Source organism: Gallinula chloropus (genome assembly GCF_964237585.1).
Source record: "Gallinula chloropus genome assembly, chromosome: 2".
Classification (NCBI taxonomy): domain Eukaryota; kingdom Metazoa; phylum Chordata; class Aves; order Gruiformes; family Rallidae; genus Gallinula; species Gallinula chloropus.
The window spans coordinates 133,504,577-133,525,113 of NC_140086.1; the positions used below are offsets into that span (position 1 = coordinate 133,504,577).

The 20,537-nt window shown below is 38.4% G+C and overlaps 1 protein-coding gene across 4 annotated transcripts in view; it reads left to right on the plus strand.

Moving 5' to 3' along the window:
- Nucleotides 1-2,262: 2,262 nt before the first annotated feature.
- Nucleotides 2,263-20,537, plus strand: part of ETV1 (ETS variant transcription factor 1) — a gene marked incomplete at its 5' end in the record, with an annotated part of 64,023 nt that continues 45,748 nt past the window's right edge. For 2 of the 4 annotated variants that reach the window (XM_084280531.1, XM_084280533.1), the window contains 2 exons: nt 6,232-6,292; nt 15,672-15,725. In XM_084280531.1, the coding sequence (XP_084136657.1) occupies nt 6,232-6,292; nt 15,672-15,725 (115 nt within the window). Of the gene's footprint in view, nt 2,339-2,899; nt 3,034-3,836; nt 3,925-5,706; nt 5,755-6,231; nt 6,293-15,671; nt 15,726-20,537 lie in introns of those variants that run through there. The other 2 variants (XM_084280530.1, XM_084280532.1) reach the window with 2 other exon arrangements.

Here is a 20,537-nt window from a genome sequence, read left to right on the forward strand (position 1 = left end):
GAGCAAGCCATACAGGGTGTCTCCTGTCAGGACACCTTTAATGCACATCTTCTTCTGGAGTTACAGCCCAACCAGGAGCCTAGAGAGCTCGGCTGTTGCAGAGTGCTGACGTCCTCTAGCTCCATAAACTGGCATGCCAAACCCATGGCTGTTGGGTGTGTATGCCGGGGGGTGGCCATGGTGCTGTGAAGTGCAGTCTATGGTGCTGGGAAATGCAAGATGGTATCCAGTGGTGCAAATTTCACAGGCAGTTCCTAATACCTGATGGGTCTGAGGTCCCTTGGAAACTTCCATTTGGACTGACTGACACACCAACAATTTTTAGTGCTCTGTTTACAGATAAACCATCCCTGTTTTCAGTTTAGGAGGGGTGCACAATGAACTCAGATGCTTTGAGAGTTAGTCAGCAAGGTGGAGATGAGGTGGAGATGACTGGAGACAGTAGCTTCATTGATTCTGCTGGTCGAGGGGCTAAAGTGGCCACATGCTCCCCAGGAACAGATTTGTAGCCATCATCCTTGGCTCAGCAGGTGCTCTAGTCTGGGTATGGGTATAAATAAGAAAATGATGGCCTCATTATCCAGAAAACTTTATTTATACCTGTGCATTTGGTAGAGTTTTATTCCCCTATTGTGTCACAGAAGTGGCTTATAATAGTGGTAACTCAGAGACTTGGCCAAAACACAATAAAATAATTATAGGTTTATCTGACATTTAGAATATCATTACTTTCTTGTTATTCCAGGTGTGCTGGCGTGTGCATGTGTGGAAACAGAAGCAGGGAGAACACAGAAAACAAGCCACTGCTGGTGAGCGTTTTCCTTGGTGAGGCAGTATGGGAAGGACAGAAGAGGTGGGAGCATGGTGCTTCCCTCTGCCTTGGCTGGACAGGACAAGTGGCAAGTGAGTATGAGTAGTGAGATCAGGAAGGAGGAAGGGGAAGGTTGTGACAGAAAGTAACATGCTCCATAATAGAGAGTAGTAAAACAAGCATAAATTTCAAAACAAAGTAGCATAAGAGAAGTAACCTAAATATTTTCAATACTACTGCAGCCAGTTCATGCAAAAGTAGGTTTCTTTAGTTGTCTTTTACACCCCAGCTATAAAGCAAATCCTCAGGAAGGGCTGAAGGCAAAATTGGGCTTGCTAGCTTGGGCTCTGTTAATTGCTAAATTATATCAGATCATAAAAATCTGAAACTTCATATCTTGCAGCAAGGCAGCATCATGAATACCTAAATTTACTCCCTGCTTCTCATGATACCTGGAATTTAGCACGCTGAAGACAAATATAGCTGCTCCATGAAACCACACAATCTGCTTTGGTGTGTTTTGGCAGTTTGGAAAGGCAGAGGTTTTGGACGTTGCCCTCCAACGGCCTCTCTATACAGAGAAAAGAAAACTCAGTTTCTTTGAGAAGCCCTCAGAAATCCTGAGCTTGATATGTCCTGGCACCACTACACCAAAAAAAAAAAAACAACCAAACCCAACACCCTAGATCCGGTGCCTGGATGCTGCCAACTTCTGTCCACAAAACCTAGAAATTATGTCATCCTCGTAGAAATAACAATTGCTTTCTATGATTCAGCTGGGAAGAGGAGGGGAAAAGAAGACAAAAAAAAAAAGAAAAAGGCAAACCCCAAACCACCCAGCCACCCTGGGATGCCACCGGCCGCGGCCAGAGCCGCGCAAAGCCTCCGCCGATGCGGCTGAGCTCTGGCCGCGCTCACCTCTTCCTCACCCCGGGGCTCCCGAGAAGTTTTGCGGGACTGCCCTGCCATCACAAGAGGCGTGTGTATTGTTTTGCCTTCTGGAGTCAGGGAGACTAAACTTTTCTTTTCTTTTCTTTTTTCCCCCTTCTTGAATTTATTATTATTATTTTTAAAAATAAATCATGTGAGGGGAGGGAGCTGCCCGGGGGTTGGAGGGGGTGTAGGGGCCACGGTGCGCCCGCAGCAGGATCCCGGGGTCCGTGCGGCGACCCCGCCGCGCATCCGAGTTGCTATTTCCGATCCCCCTCCTCACCCCCGGCGGAGGAGCCGAGGGGAGAGCGGAGGCTGCTCGCCCCCCGCGTCGGCGGCGGGGGGCGGCGGGGCCGGGGCCGGGGCGGGCGGCGCGGCGATCCGGCGATCCGGCGGGGGGCGCGGGGAGCCAATGGGCGGCGGGGATCCGCCGGCGCGGCTCGGGGGCCCCTGGAGGAGGAGGAGAGGAAAAACCACGGGATTGAGCTCTGTCAGTGGCGCTCGCTGCTTCCAAGGGGGAAGTGCCGGGGAATAATTAATGTTTTTATTAAATTTGGAGGGAATTTTTTGCAGCCGATCGCCGCGCGTGGCCTTCAGGTGGGTCTTCCCCGCAACTTTGCCCGCCGCCCCGCAGGATTGCGTGGTACTGGGCAGCAAAAGCGATTCTTGGGGCGGAAGGGGGGGGGAGAGGGGAGGTGGAGGGAAGGTGGCTGGATGCGTGGGGGGGGGGGGGGGGGTGTTGTGGTTGTGAGTGTGGGGGGTGCGTGTGTGTGTGTGCGTGCGTGGCTGCGGCTGGCGGGCGCTGCCGCCGCTGCCGTGAGGTGCGCGGCCAGCCCCGCCGTTCGCCATTACGAGTTGAGCACACGTTTGCGAGAGTCGGGGCTGCCACTTGCGCGGATCGCCCGGGGGATACGGCGGGGAGTGTAAATAAAACCCTGCTTCTCTCTCGCCTTGCTTTCTGCTGCTGCCTCCAAGTGCTTTTGCTCCGTGTTTTCCTGGCAGAAGCGTGTAACCCAGGTGAAGGCAGAGAAGGGAGGGTTGTTTTTTATGAATGGGACTCTTTGAGGTTAATTAGCTATGCAAATTCAGGCAGTTCATTCATGATTTTTTTTTTTTCCCCTTCCTTAAATCTAAAAGCCATCTTGTATTCCCCTCTAGGCTGATTGGAGTCCAGATCCTGAAGAAATCTCCCGATCAAATGCCCAGTAAATAAAACACTGAGCTAAGACTTGTGGAAGAGCTGCAGAATGGATGGATTTTATGACCAGCAAGTGCCTTACATGGTCACCAATGTGAGTGATCAGTTCAAAGTTGGTGTTTATAAACTTGACTCCGACTTATTTCTGTGGGGGAGTTTTGCAGAAAGAGTCTCTGCTTTGTTACCGCTGTAGGGACGACTCTTCATCTGGGAGCTTTGCCTGCGAGATGAGTCTATCTTCTTACTTATTTCAATAAAGCATCATGTTCTCTTTAAAGGCAGTTTTGCGATGATTAAAAAATCATGCACATGATTAGCGGATGAGAGAGGCAGGAGCAGCAGCAGCTGCATTCAAAGTTTCTGGCTGCGTTTGCCTGCAACGCTCAGAAGAATGAAGTTGAGGCAAACGTTTAACATTTCTCTTCCCCCCCCCCCCCCCCCCCCCCGCCTTTTTCTTTCAGGACTTTGCAAACAGTGTTATAAGTAACACAGGGAAACAAAGCAGTCTATTATAATCTCATATCTGGGTTCTCCTGCGTGGATTATGCAGCGGGGATTTATGTGCTATTGTGTAGGTTTGTGTACTTTAGATGCTAAAAATACATGGTTGGTGACTGTTGCTGTTTGAACACAGTATATATGTATCTGCACAAATAGATTTCTGCATAGATAGAAATGTGTTGCATTTAGACACAGGGGTCTTTTGGAGGATGTTAGGTACTCAGCAAAACCTTTTGTGAGAAATTGCAGGCTGCAAGACAATAATTTCCCTGTTTGAAAGTGTAAAGAATTCATGCTGACTTTAAGTATTCTTAATTAAATGAAAAAAGAAAAAAAAAAACCAACCAAGCCCACAACCCTCAGATTTCTGAAGTAACTGATCTTTCCTGTTTATAGAATCCGCGTGGGAGAAACTGTAATGAGAGACCGACAAATGTCAGGAAAAGAAAATTCATTAACAGAGACCTGGCTCATGATTCAGAAGGTGAGGGCTTGTTGTCGTCCCATCGTGTTCTCCCCCCCCCTCCCCCTTCCCCTCCCGGGCATACTTACTAATGCAGAGAAGCTTTTCGAGAGCTATTTATTTATTTATTTAAGAGATAAATGTATCTAGATCAATCTGAATAAACAAGACAAGAAAATTGCATTTACTACTGCAAAACAAACTGGCAAAGGCAATAAACAGATAAAGTTGGTATTCTTTCCTTGACTTATCCTGTTGCGTTTTAGGTACTGCTGCACATGTGGCACACGGATGTCATGCCAAGCCTTTGCGGCATCTGACAGGGGTCATGGCACCTGGCTCTTTCACCTTCGGGCCTCTTGAGATTCAGGGTTTTCCTTGTGCCTCCCATCTTTTAACATCCATTTCACTAATGTGTATTCACTGGTGGTAGCAGGAGTGGGAACGCTGGTGTGGAGACTGTCAGTTTTCACTCCAGCTTTACTGTAGAGCTGGCAGTCCTGGTGTCCCCCAGCCTGCTTCTGTTGTTGTGTGACACTGGTAGGGTTAAAAAACCTAGGAAATTCAATTAAGGAAGTGTAGGGTGGAGAAATTTTGGAGAGCCAAAGATTTGCAACTTAGTCCCATCAGTAGCTGCTTACATGATTGTAGCTTGAGAACTGTGGTCTGGCAATAGCTGTTAACACTTGTTTAAGTGACAAGATCAGTATAGATGCTACGCCTACACCCCTGTAAGTACCTAAGTCATGCAGGAAAGCACACGGGGCCCTACTAGTAACATTTACATGAATTTTATCAGGGTCAGGACACATTGATACACCTTTCAAAATCCCCACTTAATTGTTTGGAAAAGTTTATTCTTGGGTTATATTCAAAAGAAAAACAACTTTTTGATTTTCTGTTAAATGATTTCCTGATGTGAACGTGAAGTATCAGTCCACAGGATAAATGAATAGTCTCTGTCACTTAAGTGTATGTAAATAGTTATCTGTCAGCATTCATAAAAGAGGAAGTCTCTCTCAAAATACAGTAAATTAAAAATAAACCATTTGTCAGTTCAAATATCCTACTTAGTCTTAGTAAACAGAATTTTCATAACTGAGGTTCTGAGCTTTGCAAGTAAGCCGAAAGCTGTTCTGATTAACACCGATTATAAGCAATTGATTTCAGTGAATTGAGGGGAAAGAAAGAAAAAAGCGGCTGCAAAACTCAGTCCATGTAGAAAGTGGTTTCACTTTAAAAGTATAGTGAGTGCAGCATAGGGGAAAAGCTTCTTTTGTCATTTAAAGTAAAACGTAAGGGGAAGTACAAAAGATTTTCCCTTTTTTGTTTGCTAATGCAGCATGTTGGGTCTTTGCTTCAAAATCTTTATATGATAGTTACAACTCTACTAATAACAATACTCAGTCATTGCTCAGGCAGAACTCCTGTTGAAGTGCAAGGCAGCTTTATCTGGGGCAGATATTGCAGGAAGAGGCCCGAGTTGTATAAGGAAAAATAGTTCACCTGTAAGAGATACTATAATTTTTAACTTTTCTATGTATCGCTGCACAACCCTTTTATACTATAGAACTTGGATAAGGTTCTGCTTATATTTCAAGAATTGATAAATGAATACAGTAAGTACTTTATTAACAAGTGTAGGAAAATCATTAACTGAAACCTGAAAATATCTACTTTGTATGTTTGACTGTCAAAATAGAATTAATGTATATTCTTCAAGAAAAATATTTTTTGAGCATATCTTAATCTTACAAAGAGATTAAAGGTGTGAGTCTTTTATATGTCTTCATTTTTTTGCAGAACTCTTTCAAGATCTGAGCCAGTTACAGGAGACATGGCTTGCAGAAGGTAAGGGAAAAAACTGCTTGTAGAAAGAGGAAAAACAACTCTGGAGGGGGAAAAGAGGGAGAGAGAAAAAAAAAAAAAAGTCCTGAACTTGCTGTCTTAATGTTCAGCCCAATTAATTGAGCTCTAAAAGAGCCACCTCATGTGTCATGCATACATTAGAGCCTCTGATGAGTTTGTCTTTGGGGACTCTGGGGCTGCTCTACCCAGTGTCATCACAAATTACCAGGAGAAATTGCTTCCAGCTCACAATCACATCTGCTTTTGGCAAGAACTAATGCACCAAGACTTCAAGTTCTAAGCCTCTGTTCAGATTTTAATTGCAATTGATCAGGTTTATATTATTGTACCTCGAGAGACTACATACAGCCAGAACTGGGCTTGCTGTTTCCTTTAGAGCAGCACGTATAATTATTTGGTGTTCTGGTGGAGTACTTTTCTGATGGCAGAAATTAGTTTCTCTGGGTTCATCGGGACGGGATGCTTCAAGATTTAAGTGCAAGTGTCTTCTTTCCACCTTGTTCACAACACAGAACATTAGGTGTGTATGGAATACTTAAAAAGTACTATTTTTTTTCCTTTCTAGAAACGTTTAAATATTTTGCATGCTATTTTTGTCTTCAGATTTGTAGTTGTGAGATTGTGTACTGGGTGATTAGAAAACTGTCATCGGTCTGTTTTACACCTGCTTGTGCTTTTAAGTATTTAAAATAATCTTGCAGAGCACATTCTGCTAAAGAGAAGGTTTAAGAACAATATTGTAGGAATCTGAATTTGAGTAGCTGTGGAGAGATTCATTTGACAATAGCAAAAAAAGGAGCTGCTGCATTAAGAGAACTTTAATAAAATGCAATGTAGCTTTCTGTTTGTTGAAGTGTATTTGTTCTCTTCAGCAGTATTTTCTTTTTATGTATATATATATTTACAATACTGTTTCTTTCAAGCAGAAGGATTTTTATGCATTGTCTGTTCTTAATATTTCTGGTTGAATTTTTTTATATAAACTTCTGCATCTGAAATTAACATTTTGATGCAAGTTAACATAATCTCTCTAAAATTTAAACTGATTTAAATGAATGTGTGTGTCCTAGTATTTTTAATTTTTATCTATTTTTATTCTATGGACAGTTGTCTATAGAAGAAATGTTATGCTTTTTTTGGGAAAGGAGGGATGTTGGGGTGAAGTGCTTGCTGCTGGTTTTCATAGAAAGAGGGAAATAACTGCTGATGACTACTTGCCTACATACTGATTTTGTTTTAACAGCTTTATATATAGTTAGTCAAGTTCTTAACCTCTTAAGTAAGTTGTGGGGGTCTTGTTTATTTTGCTGACATTTTTATTCTAGCATTATATTTAGCATGTGGTTATTTGGTATGTAATCAAAAATCCTCTTTAATGGGTCAGAGGATATATTTTTATGGTTCTTTCCTAATCACTGAAAACAGTGTCCTGCACTAAGATCATTTTTGTAGTATAATGATGAGATACAACTGTAACTGTCTCCCTGTGGTAATTTTCATAAGGATCTCTTTATTTTCTGTCATCTCATGCATTCTAGCAAGCCAAAAGTATGCTAAAATATTCCTCAAAAGATACAGTTTTTTGATGGAGAGTAGAACTTTTAGTGTGATTTTTCACTGGCATGGAAATTTTTGCTTCTGAAAATTGTTAGATGTCTTTGATCATAAGACAGAACAATGCAGGCAGAGTCATAATGCATGCACAGACAGAAATTTAAGTTTGAAAAAGTAATAAGGAATTTAAAACTGATTTCATACTTAAAGCAGGTACATACATTACTGCAATGGCTATTTTTATTCTGGAGGCATTGCTTATTTGAGACTAGAATGAATTATTTGAAAGCCTTTTCTTCTCTTTAGCTGAGTCTATTTCACTTAATAAATTTAGATAGGCTTTGAGAGAGAAAGGTGTATAGTCCCGTGCCAGCTAGATTGAGGAACCTTTGTAAAAGCAGATAGCATCATCTGGTAAGTACTTAAAACTGAAAAAAAAAAAAAAGTTGCAGAGGATAACAAAGGTCAAGAATGTTATATTTTTCCACGGCATATTACAAACATATATTATAGACTTTTAGATGTTCTAATCTAAATCTATGTGTTTCAGGCCACACCGTAGTTTTGGCTGTCCCATAAAACACAAACGTAGCACAGTTAAGGCTAAACTAAAAATGCAAAGAAAAAGTCAAGACAAGAAAATCAAATATTGAGCTATTAACTCGATCCCAAATTTTTATTAAACAAACCCCACCCCAAACAACTTTTGGTAGTCTTTGCAATGTATTAGTTGTTGAGGGTATTGTAGCTTTGCTCAAATGTCTACATGGATGATCTTAGCCAGGAAGCAGATTTTGAAATCAGACTTGTTTACCCATTGCTAGATATGTCCATTTATGTTCTTCTGGACCTTCATAGGCTAGAAGTCTGCCAATTTGGCAGCATCAGTAATGTTTACATATTTCTTTTCATAATGCGCTGGAGCCAGGGAAATGACCATGAAATTTTAAAACATCTTGACCCTTTTTAAGAAAAGCAGTGGCAGCTGACCAGGTTTCTCCCACGAGTTCAGATCCCCACTGGGGAGTAACCAGGTCAAAAATCTACTTATTAGTTAGGAGAAGAAAATGAGTTGAATTTTATGGCACGCAAAAAAATACTGTGGTGTTGTGGTGTTTTGTTTTGCTTTTCCTGAAGCTGTCCTTACTACATCACATATTTTAGCCTGGAGATTTAGAGTTGGTGACACCTGTGATAAGTTGGTGGTAAACAAGTTAGAAAAAACAGAAAAAAGAAATGTATTATTTTCCTATGGAAAATGGTGGGAGGTTCACAAGTATTAAAGAATAAATCCAAAACGTAAACAATTCAGTAACCTCATTAATATTTTATTACTCAATAATTAACAAGGTGAATACTACCTGTAGAAAACTTACGAATGTGTACCTCTAGCTTCATACTAGATTTTTATGGAAATGAGTTTTGCTTTTTACTCTGTGTAGTATTAAATATGTAAGAAAGAATCTAAACTATTTTGATGTAAAACTTACTCTGAATAATGTTCCCTCATGTCAGTTGTTAGCTTGGACAGAAGATAGATTATAACTATTTCCTGATGTCAGAAAATGAAAGTGAGAAGGCTTTAATAACTGTTTCAACCTTCAATTAGAAAGGAAATAGTTAAAATTGCTTATTGCTAACAAAGGAAAATAGTATTCAGATTTTAACTTTTGTTTCATATTTAAATAACTTGATGGCAACATTTTGTCATGATAGTATCATAAAATGACTTTATTGATTCCTTATATTTAGAATCAGATTGGTTTTGGCAGATAGCAATTGTTCAGTGACTTGGAAATAAAATGGTTCAAATATTAATCTAAGGTTATCTCATCATAGTAACTGTTATTATTCTGGAATTAAGAAAGAGAAAAAAATTCCTAGCAAAAGTCTCCTTTCCATGGTGAAAACATTTGGTTTGGGGGGAATAAGAGATTAACACAACCCCCCAGACTTTAATTTAAAATTACTCTTTCGGATACTAGTTTCTCCTACAGCTTGTTAAAGATACATAAAAGACATCCCAAGCAAAGACAAATAATGAATTTGTGCGCTAGATTTGCTCCTTAGGCAATAGATAATACGCTCCTCGGATGGTAAGAAACTGAAAAATAAAATACATTGTTCTTTGGGCGACTTGAATAAATAGAAAAAGATTAAGTGAACAGTAAGTGCTTTGAAATAATAGCCACAGGTAATGGGTTCATGCCTGTACTGCGGCTTAGCTAAATTGAGTGAATGGCTACTACAAACTACCAGTATTTAAAAGCTAGTTCTCTGTGTCTGAAAGTAAGTTATTTCTCTCAAATAATTAATATCCAAATTTGGAATGAACTTAAGGAAGCAAGGTTCTGCCCTCACTTCTATTGTGAAGGATGTACCAGCGTCGGCATGTTGTGTGAGCTGGTGTTGACTTCTAGTTTATTTCTTATAAAATATGAAAATAAGCATTTTCTAGTACTCAGATGATTATTTTTCATGAAGTGCTGGATCTTCAAATTACGGATCTAGGGAGGTTCCATTTAAATTAGTGAAGATGTGTAGGAACACACTCTGGCTAACAGCTTTCTTCTGCCAGAAAGTTCAAATGTACCCAGTGTAAGGCAACCTCTGTAGCCATGTTCAAGAACTAAGCGTTTTTCTAGGAGCAGAAATAGTCAAGAAATGATAATTTAATAGCTCCATGGCTTCAATCTGTCTAGTGGGGACAGACACTCTAAAAAACAGTGAAAAAAATTTCATTTTTGAAGTTTCTAATACAGAGAATATCACTTTTTTTTTTTCCTGGATTCTAGGGATCTGACAGATTTCGCTTTCAAATACTCATAACTTTTGAACTTAAATATCTGTTCACAAAAAAGAGAAGATTAGGAAAAATGAGGGGGGGAGGAGTGTTCTTTGTAAAAGAAATCTGAAAGATTTGGAAGAAACGATCAGAAAGGAAACGAGCAGAAATCTACAAGTCTGAAAGCCTGTGTAGTAATAAACGTTTTAACGTTTTTCTTGTTTGCTGGAAAAGTAGATGCTTTTTACTCAAAATAATAATTTTCAAAGGCATAGTGGGGTTTGTGAACCACAAGGAATGTAGTGAAATGTTAAATGTGAGTGTTTCTTTTAAACTAATTTTTTTTTTTCTCAATTTTGGTATAGCAGCAAATGAAGAGCAGATTCTGCAAACCCATCTTCATATTCCTAGGGATTATTCACATAAGGAAGAATTTTAAGATCTGGAGCTAGTTTTGAACTGCATTTAAGTTTATTAGTCAGAGCATCTCAGTTTATGTAAAAAGGGTTTTGGGTTGTTTTCACAGCAAATCCAGTGCTTATGGGAAATAATATTTTTTACTATCTTGAAATTTGTCACTGTTTTGCCTTCTGAATGCTCTTTTGTTAGAAACAGTTGTTCCTGTGGAAAAAAAAGAAACAAACAAAACCCACAACAAAAAACAAGCAAAAACCAACAACAACCCCCACCCTCCGGCCCTTCAGGAACACTTAAAATTTGTACTGTTTTTCAGATATTCAGAAGTGACAATGAATCAAAGAAAACTCAATAGACTCACTCCTGCTGAAGCCTGAAGTCTTATTTTAGCTGAAGCCAAAATACTACTGTTCGTATATAATTTCCTGTCCGTTTCAATGTCTTTTGCCACTTTGAATAAATCATCGATATTTTAAACCGAGTTGCTCTTAGCTCTAAAAGTGAAGCGTGAGGTCAGAGAACACAGGGCTGCAGGAAGTGTTCTGCTACCCAAAATAAAGTTTCAAGTGGAGCGAGGAGGTTTGCAGCTTCTTGTTTTTCTGGAAAGTTTCCGTTTTTTAACAGGAATACCTTTCCCTGGAGTGCAGCTGAGCTTTTGGAAGCAGTTTGTGACGGGGAGAAGGAAGAGTTAAATTTAAGCCCTTTATAGTTCGCTTAACTTTTCATTTATTAAATACGTTCCTCAGCAGGTCTGTGCTGCATCTTGAGACAAAGCAGTGAAATCAGTCTGTTTATGCCTAAAGTTCAAGTTTACTTTGCTGTAGCTTTCTGGAAGGGTGTGACATGAAAAGCTTGTGGTTGGGGCCACATGGTTCATGCTGGACTGTGTTTTTGTGAATGGAGGCAGAACTCCAGTTCTGACTGCTTGTCTTGAGGAATTGCTTTGGAGATCAGCTGTCTCATTCACTGGCAGAAAGAATGACTCATACATCTTCTGCCTTGTTTGGCTCCAGGTCATTGTTACAGTGGATAGAGCTGGTTTTAATTAAATATTAACTCCTTTTGTCCTGGATCCTTGTTAATGGGGACTTTTTATTTTTGTTTACTTGCAATGAAAGTAAGCTAACAGGCCCCAGTTTTAAACTCTTTCTGTTTTCCTTTCCCAAATTGCTTTCCCTCTGCAAAATGAGCTGTCAGTTCAGCTTTTCAAAAGCTCTAAAAACTACAAACAAGTACTAAGTATTTTCTTGTCGTGAATGTTTGCTTTTGGCAAACTGATTTTAACTCAGTAGGTATTTTAACTGCAAAATCTAAACTGGTAACATCCTCAAGTTCATCATTAATATTTCTGTATGCTTCCCAAATCCTCTTGAGACATTGTAGCTATAATCAGAAGAAAAATAAAACTTTTGGTAATAATCTAGACTGAGTTGGATAGCTTATGCTGCAGATGTTGTCTACTTCAGGAGTCTGAGACTTGATGGCTCTGAATGTGGAAAGAACTAATGTAGCTGCTTCTGCTATTAGCAGTAAAAGCCACGTGCTTAATATCCTTCAAAACCTTTTATTAGTCTTTTGGAATATACTTGCCTTCTCAAACCCCCATAATTAAGTAGCTCAGGGAAATATTCTCATTCAGTTAGATGATCATTTCGGATATATTTTCCAATTTTCCCCTGAATGGCAAAGTAAAATGAAAAAAAAAGAAAGTTTTGGTGATTTATGCGTTGTGTCTTGCGTTGAGTATGTTAACAGAAGACCGATGAAGAAGATGTTATGTCAGCCCTGCTGAATTGCAGTATTGGTGAATAAAAGAGGAAATGAGTGGCACACGTATATAAATGTGCAGGCAGTTGCAACACTGTAAGTTACATTTTCCCTTGGGACATTCAGGTTATTGTGTCTTTACCTCTCTTAATTCACTACAGAGTCGCCTGTAATGATCCAAACTCAAGGTACAGAAAGCCTTCTTCCCTTCTGAGTAACAGGATGATATATCCCAATGATTTGCCCTCTTGCAGAAAGATGCTGGAGAAGATGTCTGTATATTGGGCTGCTGATGTTTGCTTGCATTTCTGCAGCATGATCATGTGCAAATTTCAGCTCTGGTAACTTAAAAAGAATATCAGATTAAACAAAGGAATAATTTAAACTCTCATTTCCAACAGTTAGAGGCTCCTTTTAATTTCCTTGTATAGGCTTGTGAGTTTATTTCTAAGGTACTGATGCTACTAAAATTAGATTCCAGTAGGAAATGTATGTTCCTGGGTTGAATGTTTTGGATATTGTGATATGTTTTGTTTGTATTTGGCAGGGTTTAAAACACTTCTTAACTTGCTGTATTCCTTTTTGTACAGAGGCTTTTAAGGCTATGTCAATATTGTATTTAAAAATACATTTTGACAGCATAGTCTCCACCTATTTCTACGGTATTGATAAAGTGATGCACCTTGTTCTGTGCTAAATAATCCTTCATAAATTCGGGGGTTGCATGAATGCAGTATATTTTTTTCTTGTTTACTCCAGACCAAATCAAGTGTAATGACAGTATCTCTAAAGTAAGATACAGGTTTTCTGTGACAGTTCAACCAGATATGTTTTATTTCATTTTTTTTTCTTTTGCTGGAAAAAGAACCACCTCATGTACCAATATATGCATATATCTCAACAACAGGTTTGTTTTGGAGCAAGACAAATTAAACAGATAAAACCCGAGTAAAGCCTCGGTGAAACAGTCTGGTGCTCAGAGTACACTCTAGAAAGTTATATAAGATTGCTGTCCCAGTTCTGCAATCACTAAATGTAGCCTCTCAGTTTTAACAGGAGGGATTTTGTTTTCTTTTAGCCTTTTTTTAGATATCCTGGATTCACAAATTAACATATATACATGCATATATAAAAAAAGGCACGTGTGTATAAAAAATATGAGAGTCATACTAGCCTCCTTGCTGCATTTGAAAATGATAGCTGGCTTAAGAAAAATGTGTGGGATGTGCATTCTGTAAACAAGGAATTACTTGATGCAATCACTTTAACACTGAATGTACTCTCAAACCCTTCAAAAACAATTGGAAATGTAAGGAATCCTTAGAAATGGATTTTTTAAGTAGGATACCTTCATTTCATAACTGGATTCTTCTGTAACAGTCAAATGTTTGGCATTTTTGTAAGGAAAGTGCCTAACATTCACATGCAGGGAATTGCATGAAATGTCAGAAATTGCAGAGAAATTGGGCTTGTATTGCCCCTAAGTTCATTTCTGGTAAAAGTCCTGTGGTTTCTCTGGAGGAAAGAAAAACTTAATGCATCAAAAACACAGGTAGTATTTGGTTTGGTAAAATACGTGGGGTTTTTATGGCTTCAAACTTCGAGGACCTGACATATCCTCAGAGGTACTAGTTACTACTAAAGGACAGGTTATTAAAAAAACCCTGAACAACAAAGCAACAATAACTATGGGGTTTTTTGTGGGTTGGTTTTGTTGTTGTTGTTGTTGTTTTTTTCCAGAGTAATGCCAATTACACTTTATGTATTTATCTTACCCTTCTTTTCAAATCTGTGTTTGGAGATTTCCCAAGGTCATTTGTTCTTATGGGGTATTTGCTACAATTAAGACAGTAGGACTTTAAACATTTATTTTAAAGCAGAAAGCAAGTAATTTTTTGGTATACTGAGCCTGATTCTGAACTCTTCACCCAGGTAAAAATCTCTCAGTTAAGTCATTAGAAATATTTCCTGAATAAGGAGTGGAGTTTTGGTCCATGAAGCGTACTGTGGTGCCTATTCAAAATAATTGTAATTAGACTTAAATATGTATTTTTACTTCAAACAAATTCTCTTAAAACTAGTAGCAATTACACACACACACACACACATATATATATAATGGGGAACATAGGCATTGTAAATTTAGTGTTCTGAATGGCATAAAAGTTATATTTTATAATTTAATGTATTTAATGGCGCAGTAGTCAGTTTCCATAAATGATTATATAACCAGTATTTACCTCTCAAATCTTGTTGGGTAACCAGATGACTGCAGATGTTAACTTTTAATTAAGATCATATGAATTATTTCCTTGTGTTTAGACAAGAACTGTGTAAACTGGGATATTTTTGAACATAATTTTAGGCAGCTTTGCTGTGATGATTCTACTGTATGTTGAGGACAAGATGACCAAGTTCAGAGGCAGTAAGCTGCATCTCTCTCGGGATGTACTCCGTGCAAATCTTTCTCTGAGGGTGCCGCTTCTCAGTGTAATGTCCTGTAGTTACTCGGCTGTATTCACCTATAATATGTGTTCAATGGCATTTCAGCTTAAATGGTTTAAATGAGTTTACAACACGGCTAATGGGAGATGGCTAATGTCTTAGCTATACAATGAAAAGGAACTCCGGTACCACAGATGCAAAATTATGTATCAGCAGCCCGTGAAATGATTGTATTTTATAGCTCAGGTTTGTGATGAAAGTTTCCTGAAAGTGAGGATGATCTTACACAAGGTGAAGGGATGATAATAATGATTCTTGTTTAAAGTAATTTAAAAAAATATATACATATCTTTAATGCCTGAATTATTGTCATTGAACCAGGAATTCTGTGGTCTGGTAAAACAGTCCTTTTTGAGTATTAGAAACAATAACCAAAAAACCCTACTGTGCTGGCTGATTGCCATGAAAAACTGGAATCGCTTTTAAGTAAGCGGAAGGTGTGGTAGTTTGGGGTTCGTGATGAGTAAGTGTTAAACGCTGGGATTTGGATTTATGCAGACTTCATTTTAAAAGTGAGCATTGATGGTTTTTATCAGTGGCATGGTAGGTCCAGACCCTCATGTGGGGAGTGAGGCAGGGCCAGTGCCAGTGTCAGCCTTCACACCCTCCCACCCCCCATCGTTCTGTACCGGGGCTGCTCTGGACTCACGCTGCATCGTACAGCTTCACCCCGGGGTTTATCTGATATTAAAATGATGTGCTTGCCTGGTTTTCATACCCAACAATAACGGAAAAAAAGAAATCCTAGTTTTAATCTTGGCTGTGCTTCTAATTACACAAGAGTCTTTATTTATGCTTTAATGGCTTCTTTTAATTCTTTCCTTGTTTTTTGTTTCTTTTTGTTTGTTTGTTTTTGGTTTTTTTTCTTCAGCTCAGGTACCTGACAATGACGAGCAGTTTGTGCCAGACTATCAGGCTGAAAGTTGTAAGTATAGTATGACTCCTCACTTTTTAAAAACTGTGTATTTGTGTATTTATATTTGGGGGTCTTTGTACTTTTTTATTTATTGTCATTTGCAGTCATGTGATAGCTCCTTTTGCCAGTCGGTGACATCAGTGTGATGAATAGATAAAGCAAGTGGTGTTTTGACTTGCAGCCAGAAGTTGTTGTTTGGGTTGAAGGGTATAACCTTTAGCAGGGGGACCCTTCTTGTAATTCTCAACCCCTAGCCAAGCAAGGAAATACCATGTGGAAGTGGAGGGAGTTTGTCCGTAGAGTGATGTGAAGAGCCTGTTGAGCCAATATGGATCAGATACTGTGGAACGTAGGAGGTAACTCTGCTGAGCAGAAATCAGGCTGCTTGGTATGTTTTGTGTATAAATAGATAAAATAAATTCTCCATATAATCATTACAGGCACTGCTGAAGCATTTTTAAGTCATTGTAGTATGTGGCATTTTGTTACTCTAACAAAATTTCCCCATGAAGTAATGGGAGGAAGCAGAAGTCACCTTAAGCTGGATGCTTTGCCTTGTTTGCTACTTCTTGTAACATATGCCCAAACTTTTTTCATTTTTTTTTTTTTTTTTTAAAGCCTGTACCCCTCCAATCTTGCTTTCACCTGCTGAAGTGCTACTTTTCTGTCAATCGCTGGCTCTCCTTCGCTACACCTGCTGTTCGGTGGGCTTGAGTGGTTGCAAGGGTGTAATAAAGAAATGTCAGAGACTTCTTACAGCTTCTTTATGCATCTTCCTTCCTTGTGGCAAGGCTTCTCTCTGTCATAAAGGTCTTTTCTAAACAGCGTCTGCTGATTGCAGCAGAGCATGTGGTAGCTTTTCTGTTTTGCTAAATAACTTAAATAATTTATCCTATCAGAGTGAATTACTGCAGTTCACTAAACCAGATAGCTGTTAAATGCAGCATTCACCTACTGCAATGTTAGGATTAAAATTAAAGAGATTAGGACTTGCATTAAAATAGTCTTTAACCCAAAAAACCCAAGTTTGGACTTGTTGAGTTTTCTTATAAATCTTTTAGGGTATTTTTTCACTTATTGAGGAATTGTTTTGAGAAGAATTTATCAAGAGTATTTGTAACTATGTGGGTTTTGGGGGGGGGGGGGGAGATTCAAAAAGTTTGTTTTGTCCTCTGGACTCAATTTATTTTTGTTTTTTCTCTAGAAGTTCTGGTGCATATAACAACCAACAGTCACAGTCACTTTTTAAACTTTTAAAGTTGACTTTTGTAACTGGATTTTTATTTTTTTTTTCCTCTTGTGCTTTCAAAAACCTTTTTAAAAAATTAAATTGCAATATGAAAGCCAAAACTATAAGTTGAAAATCAGATACGTTATCCTACATATGGAGCTGTGTCCAAATATAGTCATGTATGCATACGTCCTTTGTGTAAGAGTACAAAGTTCAGTTGGAGCTTCTATTAACCCACAATTATCGTTATACAACAAGTCAATGATTCTTGGAAAATAATTTGTGAACTGTGAATGAAAAGCTCCATTGAAGTTAGTCACTGCTTTTGGTGATAAAGAAATTCTCCTAATATGGTTATTTTATTAATGCTGTTGTATTTCAAAGTTCCTTAGCCACTGCTTACACAGTATTATCAAAGGAACATTTATTTCTTCATTTCAGTTGGTTTCTTTATCTTACGTAAAGGTCAAGAGAGCTTCCTGGAGAGTTACTCTGGCAAAGGTTATGGAGTTTCAGACATATACTGGATATAATGTATGTAGCTGTGGGCTCTGCGAAACAGGAACGGAGATCAACATAACCAAAGCCATGGGGAAATTACTGTGGCAGAAGTAGCACAATTCTGACTGTTTTCTCTTGGATCCAAACCTGCCTTCAAACTCTATTATAATGACTTACTATATATAATCTATAAGTCTGTACAGTGCTCACCCTGTTACTTGCAGCAGCCTGGCAGGAGCACTTTATTTATTTATTTTTAAACAGGGGAGAGGATATACAAGCTTTAATAGGTTTGGTGTTTAATATATTTAATTGAGCTAAAAATGGTGAAGGGCAGAATTTGTAGACCAGTAAAGGAGGCCACAACCACTTGCTACTTCAGGGGCAACCAAACTGTGGCCAGCCACATCATTTAAATTTGCTACACAGATTTCATTTATGGAGCTATATATAGGGGATTGTGTGTATAATTTGTAGAATATGTGAAGAAAACTGAACTCCTGCACTGAAACTGTTAGTTTGCTTTCCAGGTACAAAAATTAGTGATGTTTTCTTTCTAGTTTCGTCGCTTGAAAAATTTGCTTTAAAAGTGATGTAGATTGCTGGCCTCAAATTGAAACTTGTAACATTGAAAGGAGTTGTAAGAAACATCAGTAACAGTGTCTGTGCTGGAAAGCCATGGTTAAAAGTTTGTTGCTTAGAGATCCCGGGGTTAGTCCACTCTAGAAGTGAAGATGTAGAATGTGGCAAAGGAACTGATACTGCCAAGAACATGCACTGTGTCCTAGTGCTGAGTGGGATTAAATGTCCCTTAAAGTGCCGTGGGTTTTGCATTTCTGTTCTGCAATAATGATTTTAACTAGTGAAACCACACTGGTATTAGTAACTAAGGGAAACATTTAGTTTAGATTAGATATACAGTCCACTTTATCCACTTACGGATTTAACATCAAAGCTAGCTTGGAACCATGAATATTTCAATTATGAGTTGCTATTAAACTTCAATCAGTTTTCAAAAAGCAAACATAATATATATGTATTTATAGTTAGGTGTGGGCTTTAGATATTACAAGTGAGATCAACAGCTAGCATAACTTCATGTGATATTATTGACGTTACTGGAACCATGCGTATTTCTACTAGCTAAGAATCTACCATGTTAAGGTTCCCCTTAATGCTTTAAACTTCAGTTCACCTATTTAAAGGTGAATTTATTTTGTTACTTCATTATGTCTTCTGAAAAGAGGTCCTTCATACCATTAATAATCTTACAAATGCCTGCACTTCCACACCCTTTTTTTTTTTTTTTTTTGGTCACTGCATCCCAAGCCCCATCTTGTATTGCCAGTTTTGGTTTTGTTTGGGTTTTTTTCCCTAAACTTTGAATGCCTATCACAAAGAACAATTTTTAGTTTAGCTCAGAGTGAGCAGAATGAAGAGTAGATAACAATTAGGCTGTTCTAATGAAATTTGAAAAACAAATCGCCACTTAGTTTCTCGTAACCTTCTGCTTTCTGCAACAACTGAACTTTTTGAGTTCTAAGAAAGAATGTGTGTCACATTTTTTTTTCCCAGCTTGTAATTACAGTGGAAAAATATCATAATTGCATATTAAATACTGTAATTGTCTTTCATTTCCAGTCTCTTGAGAAATAAAAATTCCACAAAAAGAGGGAAGAATCGCTTTTAAAGGCACTATTTGGAAATTCTGTCCTAGGCAGCGTGGTTTTCCCTTATTCTGTGCTTCAGCTGACCTGTTAGCTGTATATTCAAGTGACTTCCTAATGCCTCTTAGCCATTACGTGAAAAGTCATGTAAAGCAAATATCTGAAACCTGTTTCTCCAAAATGATTAATGCTTTTTAATTATTTTTTTAAATCCACGTTCTTCATGTGACACTTTTTCCAAATTCTTACCTAATTTGTAAGACTGTTTTTCTGTCCACACAAGATCAGCATTCACGTGTTCAGAAGGGTGACCTGTGTTAACTTCCTCAGATAAGGTTTCCTATTGTTTCAAGTCCATTTTCATATACTGAGGAGGAGCCAGATCCTGAACTGGTTGTAATCAGTGGTGAGGCTTTCAGATACTGTAGAACTGCAAAGACTTTCCAATCTAGGGGTGAAAATGAATAAAGTGTTCAGTTTGCTCGAAGTCAATAGCTGTTGAGGTGAAGATTGCTTGCTCCCATTGTTTGGATGGTTTCTATGACAGACACAAGAGGAAGTAGGTAGGATTTGCTGATGTTTAAAGGATGTAGTTGGCAGAGAAAACTTGGTACTGTCAACAATACACTGATTTGTAATTTGACCTTGGTACAATTGGTTATAAATGGGGATTACCCTGCACCAAACCAGATTGCCTGGTGTCTTAATAGTGTAATCATGTTTTGTTTTAATAATGTCTTTACATTGGTCTGTTCTTCCAACTTTTGTTTTCTTTATTTTTTTTTGTCTTTTGCCCTAAAATGTAGGTTACCCATTTAAAATGAATGATAAACTCTAGCTTTTTGCTTTTTTATTTGTTTATTGAATTTCTGCTAATAAGGATTTGTGCTGTTTCACCTTCTTGATGGGTTTCCTTCCTTCTCTTTCATTTTGTTCCTGTATTGTTTCCCTGACCATTACAGCCTTAACTTAACACTGCCAAGGGGTAAATGTTAATGTTAGACCACAGCTGTTGACAGTAAATGGGAAGGGCTGGCTGTAAAATCCGTGCTCCTCCATGTCTGATTAAACTTTAAAATAGAAAAAAATACTTTTTTAGTAGTGATTTTGATGCTGATCCTTCACGACCTTTATTCTTTCTCTTACCTCTGTTTTGTTCTGTTTTGTTTTTTTTTTTACCTTCAGGTTTAGCAAAGGAGCTCTTTCAATGTGTAGATGCCAGGAGCCTTAAATTATTCAGGGATGTGCTTTTTAGATGCTCAGGCTTGCAATCTTTAAAAGCCTGTTAAAGAGAGATTCTTTACATAGGCTTCAGGTAGCTGTATTCTTCTGTCATTTTAACTAATGGCTTAGGATATTCCAAATGCAGTTTAAATAAGGAAAAGCTTTAGTATTTATTTACATATTTGTAGCATACAATTC